This window comes from Xenopus laevis, chromosome 4L (assembly GCF_017654675.1).
Source record: "Xenopus laevis strain J_2021 chromosome 4L, Xenopus_laevis_v10.1, whole genome shotgun sequence".
NCBI lineage: Eukaryota > Metazoa > Chordata > Amphibia > Anura > Pipidae > Xenopus > Xenopus laevis.
In genome coordinates, this window is record NC_054377.1 from 124,775,709 (window position 1) to 124,799,180 (window position 23,472).

Below are 23,472 nucleotides of genomic sequence, written 5' to 3' on the forward strand. Positions count from 1 at the left end.
TTTGTGAAAAGATAGTTCAAGTGTATTGAAAATGCATGAACAGCCAACATGACGTTTCGGTCCTCTCTGGGACCTTTCTCAAGGCAACCATGCCTGTATCACAAATCAAGTTAAATACCCCAACCCCCTTGTCAATAGGAAATGGCATCATCACATCAAAGTGCTGTAACATAATGAATATAGTGAAATAATATGTAGCATTGTATCAATATCCATACATTCACTCATTGATAAAGAATAACGAATTGTGTCCCATATCCACCTAGATAAGTTAAAAACATCATATAAGTCATTGATTAAAGTGCATCAAGTGCATATTATAATTAAAAATGAAAAACTCATCCAAAACTCATATATATATATATATAATTTTATTTTTTACTTTATTCCATAATGAAGATCTCTTTTCTTATAGTACTGAGCTGTATGGAAATATGTGCTAAAGGCCAATTTAATGCTAACTAAACCAGTGTTCAGCACTAATGCCTTTGTGTGTGTGTGTGTGTATTGACCATGAAATTCTAGGACAAAAATCATACCCAAATAACATCAAGTAGAATTTAGAGCAAAATAGCTTCGTAGGCACTTCTGAATCAATGTCACCATTCAGTTGCGCAATACCATATTGTTTACATACAGCAAATATTGCAGTGCTTCTTGTTTGACTTCTCCTTTATATAGGGAATACTTGCAGCATATTTAGGTATTCCTGTATATTTATTATGTTTTGTATTTAAAGGGGAACTATCGCGAACATGATGATTTAATATAAGCTTCAGCATACTGAAATAAGAAACTTTTCTAAATACAATCAATTAAAAATTAATTATGTACTGTTTCGGAAATAATCAAGTTTATCTTCACTATATCCCTCTCTCGGCATCTTTCTCTTTTCATGCAGGAGTTGGGTGTCAGATGATCATTGACAGTTAGATTCAATATATCTTATAGGGGGGCTCCTTTTGCCTAGAAGAAGTATTCAAGCTCACTCTATTAAAATCACCAGACACCATGTCTCTACATGCAGAATTTGTGCAAAAGGCAGTTACTTTGTTAGATTTTGTTTGTACTGGAATCAGTTACTTTAATATGCTCTAATACATCTGCTAGGAAACGAAGCCCCCCCCTATAAGATATATTGGATTTAATGACTGACACCCAACTGCTGCATGAAGAGAGAATGAAGAGAAACAGATGCTGAGAGAGGGATATAGAACATAAACTTGATTATTTCAGAAATTATGCAGAATATTTAATTGATAGTATTTCGAAAATTTCTTATTTCTCTAGTCGGCCCTCCTGTCAGTGCAGACGTCAGGGTTTTGTCTTGATTCACCTCTGGAGGCAGGACAGAAAGATTGATGCCTCTTGGCCCCTCCTCCTCCTTCATATAAGCTCTGGCTCCACCATCTTCCCTCAGTTTTTTGTCCTGCCTCGGAGGTGAAGGACAGTTTATTTTTTATTTTATTTCTTTTAGTTTTTATTTTTAATTCTTTTATTACTATATTTCTACTTCAAGGAAGACTTCTGCCACTCAGGATATGCTGAGCTATCCATGCGAGTGTAATGCGACCAGAGCACCTCACAGGCTAAGTGAGTGTTCATCCTCTACTGTAAACGCTGAATTTTCAGTGACAAGAACAGGGAAAGATCATCATATTGTTACTGGGGCACGCTGATGCTGCCTAGATGTAACCCGATTACAAATTACAAGTTTATTCTGCTGAACACGCTGAGCTGTTCCCTTAGCAGATCAATGACATGGCCGCCACATTCTGGAGGTAAATTCCAATGGCACACCTTGTGACACATAGTCAGTCTAGTAGGGGCCGTGCGCGCATCTTTCTAGGTAACAGGTTCTTTCCATAGGCAACGGCAGCGTCTCTCTCGCACAGAGCCGAGAGAGCCGCTCTGACGTCATCTCTGTGCGCGGTCCACTCGCGCCAAAAGGCAGAGTGCGTACTGCGCGCTGACGTCACTGTTCGCGCCTACAGGGAAGCCGCCCTAGTCTGAACCGCGCAGTTACAGGAACGGAAGGCCAGTCTAGACAGGCGCATTGAAGCACCACGAGACAGCGTGTCGCATGATTAAGAGCACAACAGTGAGTTACTGCGTTCTCTGCATATAAATACCATGGATCAAACAGATTCCCTTACCGAGTTAAGAGCAGAGGTTAACACTGCCAAGAAAAGGGAGACAAGGTCTCAGAAAAGGCCAGATAAATTACCAAAATGCAAGACATGTAAGCATTCCCTGAGGAAATCTGAAAAGAACTATTGTTCCGATTGCAAATCAGATTCGTTGGAGGCCCCAATACTGTCCCCACACCCTCCACAACAGGCTGACAAGGTGGATTCAGTTCCTAATACCCCTCCCCAGGGTATCAATTCTAGTGGACCCAACACACCTCCACTTTTTATTCCATCAACTCGAAAATTTCTTATTTCAGTATGATGAAGCTTATGTTAAATTTTCATTCTGGCTATAGTTCCCCTTTAAGGAAGGTCGATGTGTCTTTTAAAGTAATCCTTTTAAAGCAATGTAGTAATCAACATCAACTGAACTATTTGTTTTTGTTTTTCTGGTTTGAAGTGCAAGGTGTTTCTTGTGGAGGATGTGCTAATGAACTTCCTTTTGGGGATCCTTGAAGAAGGTGGAGCAGTGGACGAACATCCCCTCATCCAGCACCTCCTAGACCTTATGTGGTTGCTTATGGAGGTAACTAGCATTTCCTATGGAAAAGAGAGAGGCCTGCTTGTTGTCCGCACTAACACATTCCCTCCTAACAGGACTATGAAATTCACGAGTGCCTCAAACAGTTAATGATGTCACTTCTTCGAGCTTATCGATTCTCTCCTATAGTGCCTGATCTGGGATTGCAGGTGGGGACTTTGTTCTGTCTTTGGATTTGGTGTGTCCTCTTTATGTATACTAACAAGTGGAATTGCTTATTGATTATTTGTTGTTTCTTCTGTGCAGATTCACTACTTGCGTCTCACCATCGCCATACTGAGACATGAAAAGTCTCGCAAGTATTTGCTAAGTAATGTTCTGTATCCTTTTTTAGTGGGAGATTTTTTTTTTGTGTGTGAGGCTTGTACCTCAGAAATGGATCTTGGATGTTTACGGTTTGTCACATAGTATGTTACCTGTGCACTTCCAGGTGAGATGGAGACAGAAACAGAAGCATTTTGTCTTCTTTGTTGGCTTTATGGTCTGCAGAAGACTCTGCACATTGTTAAGGGAAGAATTTCCATTCTGATGTGTTCAGTATACCTCCCATGTTAATGCATGACTTGCTCATGCTTGTACTGACTCAGAAGCCAAAAGTAACTTGAATACAGATCTTCCTGAAATGTGAGAGAAAAGACCTTTATTTACATAGCTGGCCTGATGAGTTGACGGAAGCTTTTGGAGTGCAATGGGTACTTCTTTTCAACCTCATAAAAAAAACAAATGACTGAGCCAGTAGCAATGGGGTTTGCATTAGTTAACCCCTTTGCATCATTACTCACAGAAAAAAAGTCCTATATAACATCTGCCTGTAACCGTTTAAGTGCCAGCAGAATGTCCCATTTCATTTGCACTCAACGCCAGCCATTTTTTTAACGTTTTTGCTCTCTCACTTTAGAGGCATTTCCTGGGGGGGGGGGTTTAGTTTACCTAGGAAAATTAAATATGAGCTTTCTAAATCTGTGGGAGTTTATGAGCAAGATTTAGGAATCTAAATACCAAGAAAAAAGAAAAAATGCTATTTTTCATGATATATGGGTTTATACACAAAAAATGTGGATTTGGAAAGCCTCATTCCAGATATGTATAGTTTTATGTTGATTTCTGACTTTTATAGATCAAAAATTCCCAGCAATAAATTACTGAATTTTCAAAGCACTACAGCAGAATATGGAATACTTTACATTCCAATGCCCAAAATCCTGGAACCAGTAGGTTTACCCCTGGAAACCATATATTCATTTATACCAGATATACACATTCTGCCAAATCCAATGTTGGTAACCATGTCTTTTTACTCCAAATTACCAGACATCAAAGCTATTCTGAACTTTTTTTTTTTTTTGAAAATTCTGAAAAATCATCTCAAATTGTTCACTTTGCAAGTTTTTTGCAAGTTCGTATCTCCCACAAAGCATAAGGTACCAAGAAAAAACATCCTTCATATGAATGTCAGAGGTCCACTAAACCGTTTGATGCCCATTGTGCATAGAATTACCAAAGTATCTGGTGCTTTGAGCACCCCAAAATGAATTAGTGCATACAAATTTCCCTGGAGGTCACTTCAGCTGCTGAAAAATTAACATATTTACTGCATTTTGGTGGTAAAAACACAAAAACATAAGTTGACCCCAAAACCATATATTTTTGAAAAGTACACATTCAGACGAATCCAAAATGCGGGTAATGCTGTTTTGATAAAGTACCTGAAAATTGCCTCAAAGCTTCCATTTTCTAGCAACGTATCTCCCTCATAGCATTAGGTACCAAGAAAAACATCCTAACTATGAATGCCAGGGGTCTACTGAACAGTTTAATGCCCATTGTGCATAGGATTACTAAACTATCTAGTACTTAGAGACCCTAAAATGGATATATAGCAGACCAAATTTCCATGGGCAAAAACAATTAACAGAACTAGGCGAAATGAAATAAAATCACTAAAATCCAATAAAACCACAAAAATCAACACTTTTTTGTTCTCGCCTAGTATAATCCACAATTAGAATCACAGTCTGATTATTTTGGGTTGGCTAAATAGTTTTTACGGACACAAACAAGCAAACAACACCTACACACAGCTAAAAATGTAATACAATGGCTTCAAATGCACCAAAATCCCCAAAATGGTCATATAATCATCAAAGTAACATACAAAAGGTATTGTGTGGTTTGCGAATAAGCTATTTGCAATGACAATAAAAAAATTTTCAGGTAAAAAAAAGTTGTGCATTAGTGTAAAATGTGTGTAGTGGCTCTTGCCAGGCTGGAGATACAGGAGAACCACTGCAGCTCCTGGAACTGCGCCATCAGGAAGGGGGTCCACTGGGAGGGGTGATCCTGGAAGAAGAGGAGGAACTGCTCTCTAGGGGCCCCTGAGTGATTGTGCTCAAGGGCCTGCTCATTTTTCACTTCTGCTCATTGCCTAGGGGCTGGGGAAGAGGCACAGCTTTACAAGCCAATTCTCCGATCCCAAACCAGGAAGTGCTGCAGAACCTAGATAGTGATCCCCAACCAGTAGCTTGTGAGTAACATGTTGCTCTCCAACCCCTTGGATGTTGCTCCCAGTGGTCTCAAAGCAGGTGCTTATTTTTGAATTCCAGACTTGGAGGCAAGTTTTGGCTGCATAAAAAACAGGTTTCCTGCCAAACAGAGCCTCAATGTAGGTTGATAATCCTAAATGGCCAATCACAGCCCTTATTTGGCACCCAGGAACATTTTCCATGCTAGTGTTGCTCCCCAACTCTTTTTACTTCTGAATGTTGCTCACGGGTTCTAAAGGTTGGGGATCCCTGACCTAGAATCTACGTTCTGTAGCACGAAGAGCATTTTATCCACAGAACGTAGATTCTATGCTCTGTGGCACTTAAAGGGTTAATACACCTGCACCATCAAAACCTGTATAAATTGCTTTGTTTTGATGTGGGTTTTTTTTAAAAAAAAAAAAATAATCCCATAAATGCTGCAGATATTTGTAATTCAGAAATTTTCCAATCCAACAAGATCAACAAACAGATCAGAAATGCATTCACATACAAACTATCTATGGAATGGATATAGCCAATGTATTTGTTCTGTTAGAACTTGCATTCGTGCTATGCTACTTGTACTTTGTTTTTTTCCTTAACATCAATTTGCAAGATTTGATGTCCTTCGTTCTGTGGTGTTCTTCTTCATTAAGTGCCCCCTGAGAGTGGAGGAGGCTGGGCTGCAAGAGCTCATCCCAACCACTTGGTGGCCCAACCGCTTCAACAAAGAGGTGATAAAGATTTACATTTCATATAAATACATTCCAAAACCTTTAGTATCTTTAGGTACTGTGAGCTGTCAATTTCAAACTAGTCTAGCTCTTGTTTAATCATACCTTTAATATGAATTGCTAAAAAAAAGCCATATTGTGACTTACCAGCTAATTTGTTAGCCACTTATAGACCACATACACTTTGTATGAGCAAATGACTGAATTTATTAAAGGGGATCTATACCCAGAAAAATAAACTCATGTTTGCTTCTTTTGCAGTTGACGTTCATTTTCTATTTTTACCTGTTTTCTGATATATTTGTGTTTTATGTATTTTAGACAGCTAACGCCACTAAAAATATTAAATATGTCTGTTTCAAAAGTGCTCAGATAAGTTAACATCAATTCATTTTGGGGGGGTTAGATCTCCTTTGCTTAAAGTGGTTGTTCACCTTCCAAACACTTTTTTTTCTTTTTTTTTCAGTTAAGTTGTTTTTAGATTTTACAGAAGAAATAGACTGTTTCAATTGCTTTAATTTTTTCTAGTTTTCTGGTGTTTCAGTCTGGCAGCTCCATGATTGAGATGCAGATTCTGAACTGTTACAATTTGCTACATTTAGCTGCTACATTTCTCATCAGTATCTTTTGAGTATTAGCAACTATTGTATCAATTTCCTCGTGTCAACTTTGGAAAACCAAAGAGATACACATGCCATCTTGCCACTGATTTGAATTCTTGCCAGCGAGAAGGCAATTCGGGATATTAGTCGCCTGCAGTAGAGATGCTGCCTTTAAAGGGATAATGTCATGGGAAAAAAAAAATCTCAAAATGAATCAGTTAATAGTGCTGCTCCAGCGGAATTCTGCACTGCAATCCATTTTTCAAAAGAGCAAACAGATTTTTTTATATTCAATTTTGAAATCTGACATGGGGCTAGACATTTTGTCAATTTCCCAGCTGCCCCTGGTCATGTGACTTGTGCCTGCTCTTTAGGAGAGAAATGCTTTCTGGCAGGCTGCTGTTTTTCCTTCTCAATGTAACTGAATGTGTCTCAGTGAGACATGGATTTTTACTATTGAGTGTTGTTCTTAGATCTACCAGGCAGCTGTTATCTTGTGTTAGGGAGCTGCTATCTGGTTACCTTCCCATTGTTCTTTTGTTTGGCTGCTGGGGGGGGGGGAAGGGAGGGGGTGATATCACTCCGACTTGCAGTACAGCAGTAAAGAGTGATTGAAGTTTATCAGAGCACAAGTCACATGACTTGGAGCAGCTGGGAAATTGACAATATGTCTAGCCCCGTGTCAGATTTCAAATTGAATATAAAAAAATCTGTTTGCTCTTTTGAGAAATGGATTGCAGTGCAGAATTCTGCTGGAGCAGCACTATTAACTGATTCATTTTGAAAAAATTTTTTTTTCCCATGACAGTATCCCTTTAATGAAACTCAAGGATTCTGCTCAGCAGGGACCAAGATAAGAAATGTATCAACTAAATGTATCCATTTATAACAGTTTACAGGGTCGGCGACCCCCCGGAACTGTTTTAGAAAGTGAAAAATTACACTTTATACTTCCATTCCTCACACTTGTTTCTTGTTATTCACAATTAATAAAATCAAATAGTATAGAGGTAAATTACTAATGACAATTTATTACACAAAGAAAAAGATAGTAACCCCAAACTATCTGAATAATCGGTTTAGATCTAAATTCTCAAAACTACCACTATAGTCCTGTGCAGACTGTGAAAAGTGCTATGTGCGGATTAGTATCTCATACGAATTCATTAATCGTATGTTATCAGTTGATTCAATTAATAAATTAATTCCAATATAAAGTGCCAGTGCTTATAAAATGAATAAATAACAATTGCTTTGTATTATAAATCCATTTAAAAAGTATCACTTAAGCAGTTAAATCAATTAATTAAAGTGCTAGTGCATGTACAATCATTGTTGCATGCACTAGCACTTTAATTAATTGATTTAATTAATTGAATCAGTTGATTACATACGATTAATGAATTCGTATGAGATACTAATTCGCACATAGCACTTTTCACAGTCTGCACAGGACTATAGTGGTAGTTTGAGAATTTAGATCGAAACCGATTATTCAGATAGTTTGGGGTTACTATCTTTTTCTTTGTGTAATACTTTATACTTCAATATTCTAGAAAGGGTTGCAAATAGAAAATAGAAAGTAGTTGGAAAAAGTCTTTCTGAAACCAACTGAACTGAATAAAGTGTTGGATGGTGAACAACCATTTTTATATAATTTCTCTGTAATGTATTTGTAGTATCCATTGAGACCTACCTCAGCATCAGTAACATAACTTTCTGCCTGAGAGCTTTAGAGTGGGGACAGATTGGCCTTTAATGAAAGGCGATCTTAAAATAGTCTGTAATTTGTGCCTTTATAGAGATGTAGGTTTCTGAATTAACTCTAATACTCTAAAGGGGTTTTTTTTTTTTTTTTTTAAACTTTTAGTCAAATATAGAGAGTGATATTCTGAGACAAGTTACATTGGTTTTCTTTTTTTAATATTTTTTTTTATTATGCTTTTTATTCAGCAGCTCTCCAGTTTGCTGGTTGTTAGGGTCCAAATTACCATAGCAACCATGCACTGATTTGAATGAGCCTGGAATATGAATAAGAGAGGGTCTGTATTAAAAGACGAGTAATAAAAAGTAGCAATAATAAATTGTAGCAACCCCCATTTGAAACCTGGGTAAGAGTCAAAAGAAGAACGCAAATAATTAAAAAAACTAGAAGACCAATTGAAATGTTGCTTAGAACTGGCCATTCTATAGCATACTAAAATAACTTTTAGGTGAACCACCCCTTATCCATCAGTGCTTCAGTTTGGGTAAAACAACGTCAGTTCTTCTCTTGCATGTGTTTTCTGGCATTGATGCTTTGTCTTCTACGTAGAATATATTTATTTTCAGAACTTTTATCTGAACTCTTTAAAATACTAGCAGCAAGAAGCAGTTGGGAAAAGAGGACCTCTGCGTGCAACACACATTTTATTATATTATATTTATCTAGTCACAGAAATAAGTACAGGGTTTTGCATGTGCACCAGAGATGTGCAACCTGAATAAAATATCAATACAATGTAGACTGCAAATATGCTCTAAGGGAGTTGAGGGACTTGTAGTACAACACCAGCTATAGTGCTTTACATATTTGACCCTTTATTAAGTTGAATAAAGTGTTGTTAAGGACACTTTTGGGAAGATGTGCTTCCTCCATGAACTAAATGATCTTATGTTAAATAATTTGAGTCAAATTTCCCAAGTATTTCATATTTTTACTTGTAGGGGAAAGAAATCCGAGATACATCAGAGGAAAGCGGAGAAGAACGACTTAGGAGGAGAGCATATGAACGAGGTTGCATGAGGTTGAAAAAACGAATTGAAGGTGAGTCCTGTATCAGCCCTAATAATTATGGCCTACAAGGTGTTATTCTGTCTGCGATTAATTACAGTTACTTACAGCTAAGCATTGGTGTTCCATCAAATAAGAGCTAGTTCTAGTGTTTTTTAGGTGGAGTTTGGAGATGGGGTCAGGCTAGCCAGTTACTCTCTGGCAATCAATACTGATGTCTTGCCTGGCTTATTGAGTTACTCACAAAGTTAAATTAATTGCCCATGTGACACAACCAAAAGACTGGATCTTTGAAGTAGGGAAGCACCGAATCCACCACTCTAGGATTAGGCTGAATCCAAGCCCTAATTTGCATATGTAAATTAGCGAAAAAGGGGGAAAGAGAACCGAGCATGGAGTGCATGGTAAAGACATTTTTGAATTCCTTGGTTTTTGTGACTAAAAGTTGTGCAATTTTTTGGGTTCAGTGAGGCCATTGGCCGTCCGAATCCTGCTGAAAAGGCCGAATCCCCAACCAAATCCTGGATTCTGTGCATCCCTTCTTTAAAGTAACACATCAGTGTTCCTAAAATAATTTATTCAGGCTTATATGTGCCTTATGTTATAGTGAGTAACCTCATTTTTGTTTTTCAATTAATTTTTATTTGCTTGCTGAAATTCCTGCAGCATGACCCTTACACTGTCACGAGGAACAGAAGTACCACACTTCCTGCTAAATTAAAGTGTAAGATATTTTACTTGTTTGATTTAATAATCTTTCTCCTTTCATCTTTACTTAGTGGTGGAAGAACTGCAGGTGCAGATTTTGAGGCTGTTGCTGAACAACAAAGACAAGGGAGGGGTAAGAAAGCCCAGGAGACCTTGCACTATAGCATATACATAAAGCTTTTTTGAAGTGGGTGTTTCCCCTCAGAATGGAAAATGAATATACACAATTAATATAGATTTCTAAATTATATCTGACTGCCCAGCAACTAAAATGGTCATTTACTACCCAATATTACCTAACCACATGGTCATTCCTGGCTCTGCAGGTTATTTGCCTGTGCGTGGGGCCAAAATAATGTCCTCCCAAAAAAGTATGTGACTGGGGCTTATGATATTGATTAAATAAGCTGGAGTATCCTGCCATGTGAGGACTGCCTTGAGCGTCTGAAGGGTGTGTATAATGGGACCAAAATAACTGGGTTTGCATATAATCTGGCAAAGGGCATGAAAACTGGCAACAAGGGTGTCTAAGTTGATCTTCCTTTATGTGGCCCGGTTTAGAAAAACGTTCATACTGTATGTGTATAGAGAGTCACAAATGACTGGGCCTCTATCAGTTTTTCATTATTTTCCCCTGTTCTCTATACAAAGTGGGCCCTTCACAGTCCTGCACGACTGCCTCCACAGATAAAAGAAGGGTATATTTATATAAATGTGAAAGGAATTCTGGCATAAAAACATAGGGACTGATTTTTTAATTATCAAACTGGGATCCTGAAGAATTCCTAGCAGGATCTTTCTAATATAGTATTCTCAGGTTGATTTGGGGATGAGTGGATTTTATGTTGTTTTAAATGTTGTCCTCTCCTATATGGTGACTTATTAATAATGATTGCCATTTCATCCTATTTCTGTGTTTGTGTTATGTTATGAAATCTATTTTCAGTAGCAAGAATAGTGCTGAGTGCTACCACCTGTCTACACCCTTTGTCCTTGATGTGTGTTACATGCAAGGTGAAAGGATTCAGGCAATCATTTTATGTGCTAAAGAAATATTCTGCTAAAACATAGTTACATCTAAAACCTTCTGTAATGTTTACTGCACAGTAAGCATTTCCTAGGGCTGACATATCCACCCTATAATCTTTATAAAACCAGGGACATACTACTGAATCCAGGCATATACAACACTGCCCACGTTTCTCCCTGAATTCTTGCTATTCACATCTGTAAAGAGCAGTAAGCACTTAGATTTTGTAGCCTATAACTGTTAGCAGGGTGGTTCACTTTGAAGTTATTTTTTAGTATGTTATAGAAAGGCCAATTCTAAGCAACTTTTCAATTTGCCTTTTTCGTTTGACTCTTTTCAGCTTTCAAATGGGGGAAACTGACCCCATCTAAAAACAAATGCTCTGTAAGACTGCAAAATGTATGGTTATTGCTACGTTTTATTGTTCATCTTTCTACTCAGGCCATCTCCTATTCATTTTCCAGTATCTTATTCAAATCAATGTATGGTTGCTAGGTTAAATTGGGCCCTAGCAACCAGACTGCTGAAAATACAAATTGGAGAACTGCTGAATAAATAAATAGCTACTTAACTCAAAAACTACAAACAATAAAAAAAATAAACGATTACAAATTGTCTCTGAATATCACTCTCTATATCATACTAAAAGTTACCAACCACTTTAAAGCATTGTATTCTATCTCCATATTTCATATTTATTTTCATTCCTACTGGCAGGGTGAAGCTTCCAGGTATATTTTTCTGAACAAGTTCAGAAAGTTCTTACAAGAAAATGCCAGCAACAGAGGGGTATGTGTTTGTAGAAATACTTAAGAGATGGCCACTGTTTTTACTAATTAATTTAAAATGGTTTCCCCAAGGTTTTCATGTTTTTTCAGCAGAAGCGTGTGCATAATATATCCGCTGGAAAATCGACATAATTGGTGTAACATGTAGTTGGTTATGGAAAGTGGGTATGCCTGTAGCCCCCTGGTTGCCACACCACACAGTGATACTAGTCATGTACCTGCTAACCATGGCTGTCTGCCTATTTCTTAAAACATGCACCAGCTCAGGGTACTATATTCTATATACTGTATTCAGGGCTGCAACACCATCGTGCAACACATGCATGCACCCTCCTAGAACTGACACGGGGACTCCTGGGAGGTCCAAATACGTGTAGACCTTAAAGAAACGGTAACACCAAAAAATTTAAGTTTTAAAGTAATGACAATATCATGTAGTGTTGCTCTGCACTGGTAAAACTGATGTGTTTGCTTCAGAAACACTACTATAGTTCATATAAACAAGCTGCTGTGTAGCAATGGTGGAAATTGAAAAAATGCTATTTGGCACAGGTTAAATAGTGGATAACAGATAACATTATGTTCTACAGAGCTTATCTGCTATTTGCTGTGTAACCTGAGCCTTTTTTCCTTTGAATTGCTGTGCCTCCATTGCTACACCAATCAGTTTTACTAGTGCTGGACAGCACTGCATTATATTTATTACTTTAAAACAATTACATTATTTGACTGTTCCTTTAAAGAGGACCTGTCACCCAGACACCAAAATCTGTATAATAAAAGTCATTTTCAAATTAAACATGAAATCCAATTTCTATTTTGTATTAAAGCATTCATAGCTGTTGTAAGCTCATTTAAAAATCTCAGTTGTCAATCAAATATTGTCTGCCCCTCCTCTATGCCCTGTTGTCACTGCCCTCCCCACATTCCCCCATTCTGTTAACCATTTAATTGTGTAGCCAGGGCATGGGGATGGAAATCAGGTCCCCCATTCTGGTGCACAAACAAGATTCTGAGATGATACAAGGCTTGTCTTAATAAGTGTCCACAAAATGGCTCCTGCCTGCTTGCTATAATTATGAATTCCCAGACTGAAGTAAACAAGATTCAAATAATTTATATAGTGTAATTAAGGTTTTTTTTTTTGCTTGACTAATGTGATAAAATAGGATTTTGAATAATTTTTTTGGGTGATGGGTCCCCTTTAATTAATACCTAACAACTTGGCACCCTCCTAGTGATTATATCTTTATTTCTCCTTCTCTTTTTACATAAGGTGGTTACATGATAACACCGTTTTTTCATAATTCCTTTTCTACACTTTTGCTATAGATTTAGCTCCCTAACTTTCGAAAGAGCTTAGAAGAACTTCCAAGTGCAGTAGCGTAGTATATTTAAATATACCTTAAAGAGCAGAATTAACTGAGTCTGCTTTGTGTTGTTTAAGAGCAACACTCGTACAACAGCAGTGTTAACTGGTGACCCCGCAGGTGGGTATATTTTTGGATTGTTTCTTTACTCCCTCCAGCTTTTGTTTAAGCCTGCACTATGAATACAGAATGCTTGCATTGCACAGTTACATGATGGCAAGCTAGGAATCCATGCATAGACTGGGCAAAGTGCAGGTGTTTGAAACTGCTCTCAAACTCAACCAACTTTGATTCGAGTCCACTGTCCATTGGAGTGTCACATGCAAAATCGTTTAACACATTTCCATGGTTGAGACATACTACATGAGGAAGAGGTCAACAAACCTGAATAATTGAATTACTGTTTTCATAAGATTAACGGGTCTTTTTTTTTTTTTTTCCCAGAACCCAACAGTACTTTGTCCTCCTGAGTACATGGTCTGTTTTCTGCATCGCTTGATCTGTGCTGTGAGGTCCTGTTGGGATGAAAACAAGATAAGAAACCCACTAGCCAGCCGCAGTGACGGTAAGAAAGGGTTAGTGGTAAGTTGTGCCTCTATTTCAATTTTGTGGTTACAATTTAAAGACTTCAGCCTTTTCTCTAGCAACTGTAATGTGCCAAGACACAATAGGTTAAAATGCCTGATTTGACCAATAAAAATGTGAAAGTGAAATCCAGGATTTTCTGTTGCAGGACTATGCCTAATTTTCCAAACATTAACACGCTCCATAAAACTCCATTGATGATCAATTATGTAAACTACAAAACAGGGTATCTGTTTAAATATTCCATGTTATTTGCAGCCAACATAACATTATATTTTTTACTTTACAGAAGCCTATGTCCCCCCACAGCTCTTCTACAATGGGAAGGTAGACTATTTTGACCTACAAAGGCTTGGAGGGCTTCTCTCGCACCTGAGGAAGACACTAAAAGGTGAACATGTTGTTGCAGTTCTCTGTTCATGCAATTTTAATCATGTCATTTGAGCACTTTTCGTTTCCTGTGGCCTTATCTCAGTACTGTCTCTGTCTGTTCGTTAATAGATGAGCTAGCATCTAAGGCCAATATCGTGATCGATCCCTCGGAGTTGCAGGCCGTTACAATGGATGATCTAGAAGAGGAAGATGAATCTGCCAATACAACTGCACAGGTAAGTTGAAACTGTCATTGTATGGTTCAGTTCATTTCACAAACCATATAATTTAATAGTTTTTATACTCCTTTTGTCCACAATCTTTCATGTTTTTTTTTAATTATGTTTACTTTACCTGTTCTCTTACTCTTCATTCAGAGGTCCAGTGCTGCTCTGGCAATTGGGGGAGCCCTTGCTAGACCAAGCTGGCTTAGCTCCCCAACCCTTGGGAGAGCAAACCGTTTCCTGAGCACAGCTGCTGTGAGCCTGATGAACCCACGTCGTCCCTTCGGTGCTTTGGATAAAGTCAAGGTGCGCAGTCTTAGTGTGGACCAGCGCACAGAGGATGACAGTGAGTAAGGGCAAAGTGAAACAGAGCTATTTTAATTTTACTCAATGTTTGTTATTCTCTCATCGGTTGTCACCGGTTTACCACTTTGTGGGATTTCTAGCATTTTATATATGTTTTTCTTGCTTCATTTTGCTTTTCCTTGTAGTGTCTACTAACAAACATTGTGGTTACCTGCAGTGCATTGTGTGTGTGGTTCAATGGCACCTTTGTTTTATATGATTGTAGTTGAAGGCCAACATGGAAATGATGGGCTTTTACTGGGTAGACCACCAGAGGAAACGGATGCTGTAATCACAGAAAATTCCTTGTTGGAGATCCTGGATGGTGCAGTTATGATGTATAACCTGAGTGTACATCAGCAGCTTGGAAAGGTATGTATAGATAATTGTTTATAAAAGATGCAACTCCCCCCCCCCCAGACCTGGCATAGTAGGTCTGCACTTGCAGGGGCAACAAACTTTAGTGGGCAAAAGTGACCAGTAATATTTTTCAAATTACCTGACAATGATCTGTCTTTCCTACTTTAGACTGTCATTACCTGCAATGGAGATACAAGGGTACTTTATAAGGTCTATGCTAATGATAAGAGGCTAGGATGGGTCACCATGTGAATCGCAGTGACAAACAGTTGCACAGGATTGTCGACAATAGTATTTAGTTACCATGTTTCTTTTATAGATGGTTGGAGTTTCAGATGATGTGAATGAGTATGCACTGGCCTTAAAGGATACAGAGGAAAAGATTAAGCGCTGCCCAAAAAGGGTAAGTATTTATTATTATCTATAGACACCATTGCTCTGCATAAGCACATTTATTGGAATTTGTGTTAAATATGAATTCTGCTGGAGTAGCAATTCTAGTTAGGAAATCCCTTTACTTCCACCTCGAGAATTTGGTAACAGATCGAGGCGGTCGGTACTTAATACTTAAGGGACATATTGCTGGGCAAATATAACTGCTTGTAAACCTCTACTCCCCACTGCAGACCCACCGCTACTTAATCGGCTACACTGGGCCCCTACCCCACCCTTTGGCCAGGTGATTTTAATATGGTTCTTGACCCACAGTTAGATTGGCTCCGCCCACAGGCAAATGAATCACAGGCATTGATACACTGGGTGGCTGCGCTGGAGCTAATTGACTCCTAGAGATGGTTTAATCCCCACTCTAAACAATAGCCCTGTTACACTGCAGCCTCTGGGGCGCTTTCCGCATAGATTATACATTGATAAACTCAGATCTACTCCAAGGCCTTAAATCCACAACATTTCTCCCAAGGGTTTGCTCAGATCATGCCCCCCAACTGACTGAGTTCACTTGGGGCGTTAAAAATACGCAATAACAATGGCGTTTAACTAAATGGCTGAATACCAAGAATATAGCAGAAACGTTCTCTCCTCATTGACCCAGTACTGGGAGATAAATGCTGAGTTGGCCCCAGAGGCAGTCGTGTGGGATACCAGCAAAGCCTATTTAAGAGGAGTTTACATATCTCTAATAAAAGATACTAGAAGAATGTATGGTGCTAGCCTTGCTTGTGCAATGGATGTACTGGTGAAGGCTGAACAAAAGCTCGATGACGATCCCACAGAGATGCACCAGGCCCAAGTAACTGAAATGCAAAGAAACGTTGATCTTATCTATACAGATAAAATCACACAGAGGGAACTCTACAGAGTGGCCCAATGGTATGATAAGGGAGATGAAAATGGTAAATTGCTGGCTATGCTGGCCAAAGGAGATAGCCCCCCCCCCACCTAGTTATTTAGGAAGTCCAAAAGGAGGACCAGACCCTTACCTATAACAAAGAGGAAATTGCACATTGCTTTAGTCGGTACTATCAGAAGTTAAATGAAGGGCCACATTATTACAACTGTTCAGATATGCTCCCCTTTTTGGAAAATCTTGATATACCTTACATTACAGTGGGTGTAGCACAGCAACTAGATGTAGATATAACAGTAGAGGAGATTGAGGAGCCTATAGCCAGTTTACCCACTGGAAAAACATCTGTCCTGGATGGAATGAGCTGCTGAGTGGTACAAAAAATACACAGAAGTATTCACACCCAAACATAAAGATTTACTTAATTGGATAACACCAACCTACTCCTGAACTCAAATACAAATTTTGTACTGATTCCAAAGGAATGGAAACCACCACATAGATGTGAATCTTACAGACCCATATCGCTTTTAAACTGTGATATGAAACTCTTTGCCAAGATACTGGCTACCAGGCTACAGGCAGTGATAGGGGAATTGATCCATCCGGACCAGACAGGGTTTATGCCAGCCAAGGCAACCGATATAAATCTAAGACACCTCTGGTCATAGTATAAAAAGTCTTTTACTTCTCTGCATAGTAGCATTACTAGTAATCAGTGTCACTTGAACCTTGGTTTCAGTCTGAGGGCTAGATCCTCCCCCGCACAGGCTTTTAAGAGAGAGATGTAGGTACCTATCGCCATATATTCTGGGGTTGCCCCGTATACAGAGCTTTTGGAGTGAAGTATTGGCATACCGGTACATAGAACGCATGTTAGACCTAACCAGTATCCTGTCTCCCAGCTTATGTCTCCTGGGGATCACGGGAACACTACCCATGCGCAATTACACAAAACTTTGCTACCTACAGCTATTTTACTTTGCCAAGAAAGTGATATTATTACAATGGAAGTCAGAAAAGTTAACTAATCCTTGGCTAAACCAAAACTGGTATATATGGCACGAGGAAGCCCTGATAAATTTTAAGGAATTTGCGGCCCAAAGTTAGAATGTCAAACCCCAAGGATTGCACAGATACCCCTGTTTACCTAATTCCCCTCTTTTGGGCCTAAACTGGCCAACTGGGTTCACACTTCTCTTCTTTTCTTTTCTTTTTTCTTATTACTACTCTTCTTATGTACCACTGTTATGTATGTGTGTTTAATAAAACTGTTAAATTTTTTAAAAAAATATATGAATTCTACCTATTTAATTAAAAAAATCCATATTTTTCAATTTCATCTTCTACTTAACCCCTTCCCCCTTTTAAAAAGGCATTTTTTTAAAAATATATATAGTGAGCTTTGTGCGAACAAATGCCTTCCTTTATTAGGCTTTGGACCTGACAGAACCTGAAAGTTTATAAAGTCAAAGTGGTTTCAATTTCATGTTTGGTGCATGAAATCGTAGCACTTTCGGTGATATCATAGGAAACAGACCCAAAATTTCAAATAATGCCTGTCAGTACATATATCAAAGCCGAGATCTTGAGTGCATACATACAAGGTATTTTTTCTTCTGCATTAGATAAAGAAGAAAATGCTAAATGAATATGAAGAAATAGTAGAGGAATTGATATTGCAAAATTTATTTTCTTATTTGATGTTTATTAATAGATATTTATGCCAATTATTTTTTTTTAAATCTAATTATCTGCTGTTTCCTCTCCTCCATCCCAGAGAGCAGATATTATGGATGAGTTAGTGAAAAGTCAGCGTGTATTCTCTGAGAAGCTAAATCACCTGAGCAGGCGTCTGGCCTGGATCAATGTTACAATCTATTCCAAGGTAAGGAATGGTACAGTAAGGATGTTTAGCTTACCTCGCTGGTGCCATAAGGTAGGGGAAATCCGTGTAACATTGGAAAGTGAATTGATTCTAGCTATGAGATTTGTTCAGTAAACAGGTTTGGTTGGCCTTGATATCTATTCAAATGGGCTGTGTAGTAGGGATAGGAAGTTCCTGAGCAATGGTAAGCTTGGAATCCCTGACATTTCTGTATTAAACTGCATTCAAAAAAACTTGCTTTGAGGGCAAACCCAAATCATGCTTAAGAGGAGAAGTTTGTTTGCATTTGGTACACCGGGGATTGTTGTTTTCTTGTTGTGAATCCTGTATGGGATAAGGTACATTTTATAACAATATTCAGTCTTTGGCTTTGCCTCTAATACTGAGTCCTAAGTTGATTATGAGGGCGTGGTTCATAACAAAACTGAAAGGGGTGTGGGTAGCCCTCATGTTTGTTCCAGACAGGGGTGCTCCACCAATGAGACAAGTTGAGCAACTCGCCTCAGGCGGCAGCGCCCCACAAGGTACCAGGGGTGGCAAAAATGCCACTTCTGGTACTTTAAGAGCCGAATTTCCGGTTAAAACCGGAAATTTGGATCGTCTATAGCATAATTGTGCTCTTTGCGCTAGCGTCCTGGCCCCCTCCGCCGCCCTCATGGACCCCCCCAGACCAAAAAGGTGAGCGCCCCGGGGTGGGGGGGCAGCAACACCAAGCTGCCGCAGGCGGCGGAGGGGCCAGGATTGCCCCTGGTTCCAGATCTGTTCATTGGGATGTTACGATCTTTGGGATTGTCTAAATTGGAGTAATTGAAACACTTTTCTGTTGGGAAATTTATACTTCTCTACAGGGAGGTTAATTATGTTCTGTCGGTTGATTACACGCTCAGTGTACTTATCTGCTGAGGGAGAAGCACGCCACCAAGCAGTGACTAACTTAGCAACGAAGTTATATAAACAGAGATATGATGAAGAAATTGACACATTTGGGGAACATTACCAACTTCAATAGGTTTATTTTTCTAATATCCACGAGGACAAGCAGGGACCATAGATCAGTTTTGTTGAGAGACTGGAGGCATTGAAAGATATTTGTCTCTAAACTTTGAGTCTGTTAGGATTATTGTGGATTCTGCCTAGTATTTTAACTCTGTGTAAGCTGGGTGTTGGTTTATGGGTTCAAGGCTACAGCTAGAAAATTCTCAGAACTTTAATTTAAAAACAACTTGGCATAAACAGAAATCATTTCAGTGATATTTAGCAATGCTGACATTTTAGCATGCCCACTTGAAATTTCTATATTTCTCTGGTCAAAACGAGCCATTTTATCATTGCTTTAATATTTTATGTTTTTTCTAGTCTGTATTCCTTACCTTTAAAATCTACAGAATATTCTTATTATGTAGTGAAATTTTGTGATGCATGGTCCGTTTTGCCTTTTGGTAGAAATCAAAGATTAGTTACAGTTGCACTTTCTGTTACATATGATGAATTGGTTCTCAATCAAATACAGATGTAGGATCCCTTATCCGGAAAACTGATATCCAGAAAGCTCCGAATTACGGAATGGCTGTCTCCCATAGACTCCATTTTATCCAAATAATCGAAATTTTTAAAAATGATTTCCTTTTTCTCTGTAATAATAAAACAGTAGCTTGTACTTGATCCCAACTAAGATAGAATTAATCCTTATTGGAAGCAAAACCAGCCTATTGGGTTTATTTAATGTTTAAATGAATTTCTAGTAGACTTAAGGCATGAAGACCCGAATTATGGAAAGATCCGTTATCCGGAAAACCTCAGGTCCCGAGCATTCTGGATAACGGGTCCCATACCTGCAATAGTAATACCAATGATCTATTCTGCTTCCCAAAGACAGAATAGAATTTCTTGTAAATGGTAATGTCATATGTGTACAATGATTAAATGGCACAATATAATTCCTAATAAGCAGCACATACATTATCAGTAGCAATGTATTGTGTGTTAACATATTCACTAATTAAGGGATATGGAAAGAATATTTCTGTACTTACATTACTTACTATAAACACTCCGCATGGAAGACGCTGAATATATGTTTTCTGCCCCCATGCAGGAGAAGATGCAAGACATATACTGGCTTCTTCAGGTGTGTTTACGCAGTATTGAACATGCTGACCGTACTGGATCCCTCTTTGCATTCATGCCAGAATTTTACCTAAATGTGGCTATGAACAGCTATAATGCACTCAAGAATTACTTTAGCCCAGTAAGCAGTATGGAGGAGCTCCCAGGTATGTTTGACTGGATTTGCATGACTTCTTTTTTCCCACCTGTTTTGGTTCATATGCTCGACTCTAAAGGTGGCCATACACGGGCCGATAAAAGCTGCTGACAGACCGAGTCGGCAGCTTATTGGCCTGTGTATGGGGCCCCCGACGGGCTTCCCCGATCGAGATCTGGCCGAAAGTTGGGCAGATCTCGATCGGATGGGACTAAAAATCTCGTTGGATCGCGGCCGCATCTGTTCATTGATGCCACCCCCCATTAGGCATCGTTAGGATCCGATCGTTGGGCCCTAGGGTGGGCATATCGGTGGACATCGCCAAACGAGCGGATCTCTCCGTGTATGGCCACCCTAACACGAATTCTGAACTTGCTTGGGCTTCAAGATTTTCTCAATGATCAATTTAAAAATGTAAAAATAAAGTATAATAACATAGAAATAAAGTATAATCCATTTTAAAGGCTGCACTGGAAAAAAAAAAATATAATTTTGTGTTGTAGGCTATGAAGAAACGCTAACACGTTTGGCCACCATCCTGGCCAAGCACTTTGCAGATTCAAGAATTGTGGGAACTGGTGAGTAGAGGCATTGTTGGTTTTCTCTAACCACTGATCCAATTTTTACTCCCTGTCCATGGGTTTGGCTTTTGTGTGTGTGTGTGTAAGATAAAAAATGTTTAAGGAAATCATCTAAAACCTCCTGTTTTCTGCCAGACATTAAGGATTCGCTTATGCAGGCTCTTGCAAGCTATGTCTGTTACCCACACTCCCTGCGTGCGGTGGAGAGGATCTCAGCAGAGCAGTAAGTCAGACTTCTTTTTAGCATATAATTAATGTAGTCTCTTGACGTGGCTCTAGCTGCACAGACCTGCTAATTGGCGTTTATTTCTTCAGGCAGATTAGCATGATGAAGAATTTGCTGGCTCCATACGAGCAAAGACCATGGGCTCAAACCAACTGGATCCTTGTGAGGCTATGGAGGGTAAGGAAAAAGGGCCAGTGGGTGTAATTAGATTTTTATTTCACAAGCAGAATGTGGCTAACATGCTGTGGGCTGATTACCCCTTTCCTCCTTATTCATTTTTCTTTCACTGGCAGCCAAGATATGACACACTGCAGTGTCTTTATTAATTGAGAACCTTTCCAATCTTTACTCCTGTATCCCCTGCCTGAACAGCTTTATCCACAGACTGTGATCTATTCTAGTTAGAAACAGAACTAACCGTGTATATAAACATGATACAGGTAGGGGAACCTCCAGAAACTTTAGAGCTAATCTTTAAAGTGTATATTGAATTTTCATGCCAGGAGTTTGGATTGGGAAACTTGCTATTAGCCACATGTCATTATGAAATAAAGTTAATATGTACATCTTGTTTTCCCTGAAGAAGCATATTGTGCCTTGAAAACCTATTAGGTGTTAAAAATACAGATATACACTATATGGCCAAAAGTAGACACTTGCCCGTCCAACATCTCATTCCCAAACCAAGGTTATTAATATGAAATCAGTCATCTCTTTGCTGCTATAACAGCCTCTGCACTTATAGGAGGACTTTCCACCAAATACTGGAAATTGTTACTGGGATTTTCTTCCATTCATCAATTCATCAGTAAGGTTGAGTAAGGATGATGATGTTCAGGATGAAGAAATGCAGTTGCCATTCCAGTTTCATCCCACGGGCGTTCCTTTCAGTTGAAGTCAGGACCAAAGCATCCAACAAACTTCATCCGCTCTAATCTTTGCAAAGCATGGAGAATAGACCTCACTTTGTGCACATGGGGAATTGCTGGGCAGAAACAATAAAGGGGCTTTCACAAACTTTAGCTACGATGTAGGAAGCAAAGAATGTAATTGTATGATGTAATGGCACCTGTATTGGCAATAATGGCTGTGGTTAGTCAATTCCAATAATTGCTGGCCTATTTTGTATATGTCACATTAAAAGGTAAAAGAGCACAAATGTATAATGTGTAGGCAAACAAGCAAAGCTCATGGGGTCTGAATCCTTAACAAAACTGTTAAGTGCTGCAGGTGTTTGTGCAATATACCATTACCGTAGAGAGAACAAAGGCCCGTAGTATACCCATATGCATACGTGTTCTGCTCACTGGATTTCAATGCAGTTTTTCATTTTAAGCAAAGATTGGTTAATCTCAATGGATTGTTTGCCCCAGTGCAGTAAACGTAATCAACCAATTGGCTTTCCTTAGGGCTCTGCAAGCTGAATAAAGAAAGCTGATTGTTGGTTGCTATAGGTTTACTTGTTTTGCACAGACAAACTTAAAGAACATGTAAGGCCTACATTTTCCTACCATGCATATGCATCTTCCCCACCCAAGCAACATCATTTGTACTGCATATACCCTTTCCATTTGCCAGCGCCATCATATTTTCCTAAAACAAATAGCAGATTTCACCTGGTGGCCATTTTCCCCCTTACACATCATCGGTGACATGTGCAAACAGGACATATATGCTGTATAGTTCATGCAATGCAGACTGCAGGTTACACAGGCACAACATACTCTGATAAAAAGTTCTGCTGGGGATGAGCACTGAAATGGTTAAGCTGAACTCAGGAGAGGTGGTTAGGAGAAAAAATAGGATCAGTCAGCTAAGGTTTCTATGGGAACCAGCAATGCTATCTCTTCATTGGCTGTTAGACTGGAGGGTGTGTTTAGTGAGCTGAGAAGAACTGAGCATGCTCATTAGCCAACAGCCAAAGTAAATAACTTAGGAATCCTTCTCCTCTTCTAATCCACTCCCTAAGTGATTAAGAAGATGCTGCAGCCTTACTGTTAACCTTTTAACAACCAGTGTTGCAGTTATCTAAAGATTTTAAAGGGGCTCTTCACTGATT

At 38.9% G+C, this 23,472-nt stretch overlaps 1 protein-coding gene across 1 annotated transcript in view; it reads left to right on the top strand.

Moving 5' to 3' along the window:
* Nucleotides 1–23,472, top strand: part of rnf123.L (ring finger protein 123 L homeolog) — a 68,091-nt gene that overhangs the window by 15,463 nt on the left and 29,156 nt on the right. Inside the window, exons 13-30 of the mRNA XM_018258948.2 lie at nt 2,593–2,718; nt 2,790–2,882; nt 2,980–3,053; nt 5,875–5,992; nt 9,301–9,400; nt 10,147–10,208; nt 11,823–11,894; nt 13,708–13,828; nt 14,138–14,239; nt 14,350–14,456; nt 14,598–14,790; nt 15,016–15,161; nt 15,469–15,552; nt 18,236–18,343; nt 20,439–20,616; nt 21,110–21,184; nt 21,323–21,410; nt 21,503–21,590. Coding sequence (XP_018114437.1) covers nt 2,593–2,718; nt 2,790–2,882; nt 2,980–3,053; nt 5,875–5,992; nt 9,301–9,400; nt 10,147–10,208; nt 11,823–11,894; nt 13,708–13,828; nt 14,138–14,239; nt 14,350–14,456; nt 14,598–14,790; nt 15,016–15,161; nt 15,469–15,552; nt 18,236–18,343; nt 20,439–20,616; nt 21,110–21,184; nt 21,323–21,410; nt 21,503–21,590 — 1,935 coding nt within the window. The remainder of the gene's footprint in view (nt 1–2,592; nt 2,719–2,789; nt 2,883–2,979; nt 3,054–5,874; nt 5,993–9,300; nt 9,401–10,146; nt 10,209–11,822; nt 11,895–13,707; nt 13,829–14,137; nt 14,240–14,349; nt 14,457–14,597; nt 14,791–15,015; nt 15,162–15,468; nt 15,553–18,235; nt 18,344–20,438; nt 20,617–21,109; nt 21,185–21,322; nt 21,411–21,502; nt 21,591–23,472) is intronic.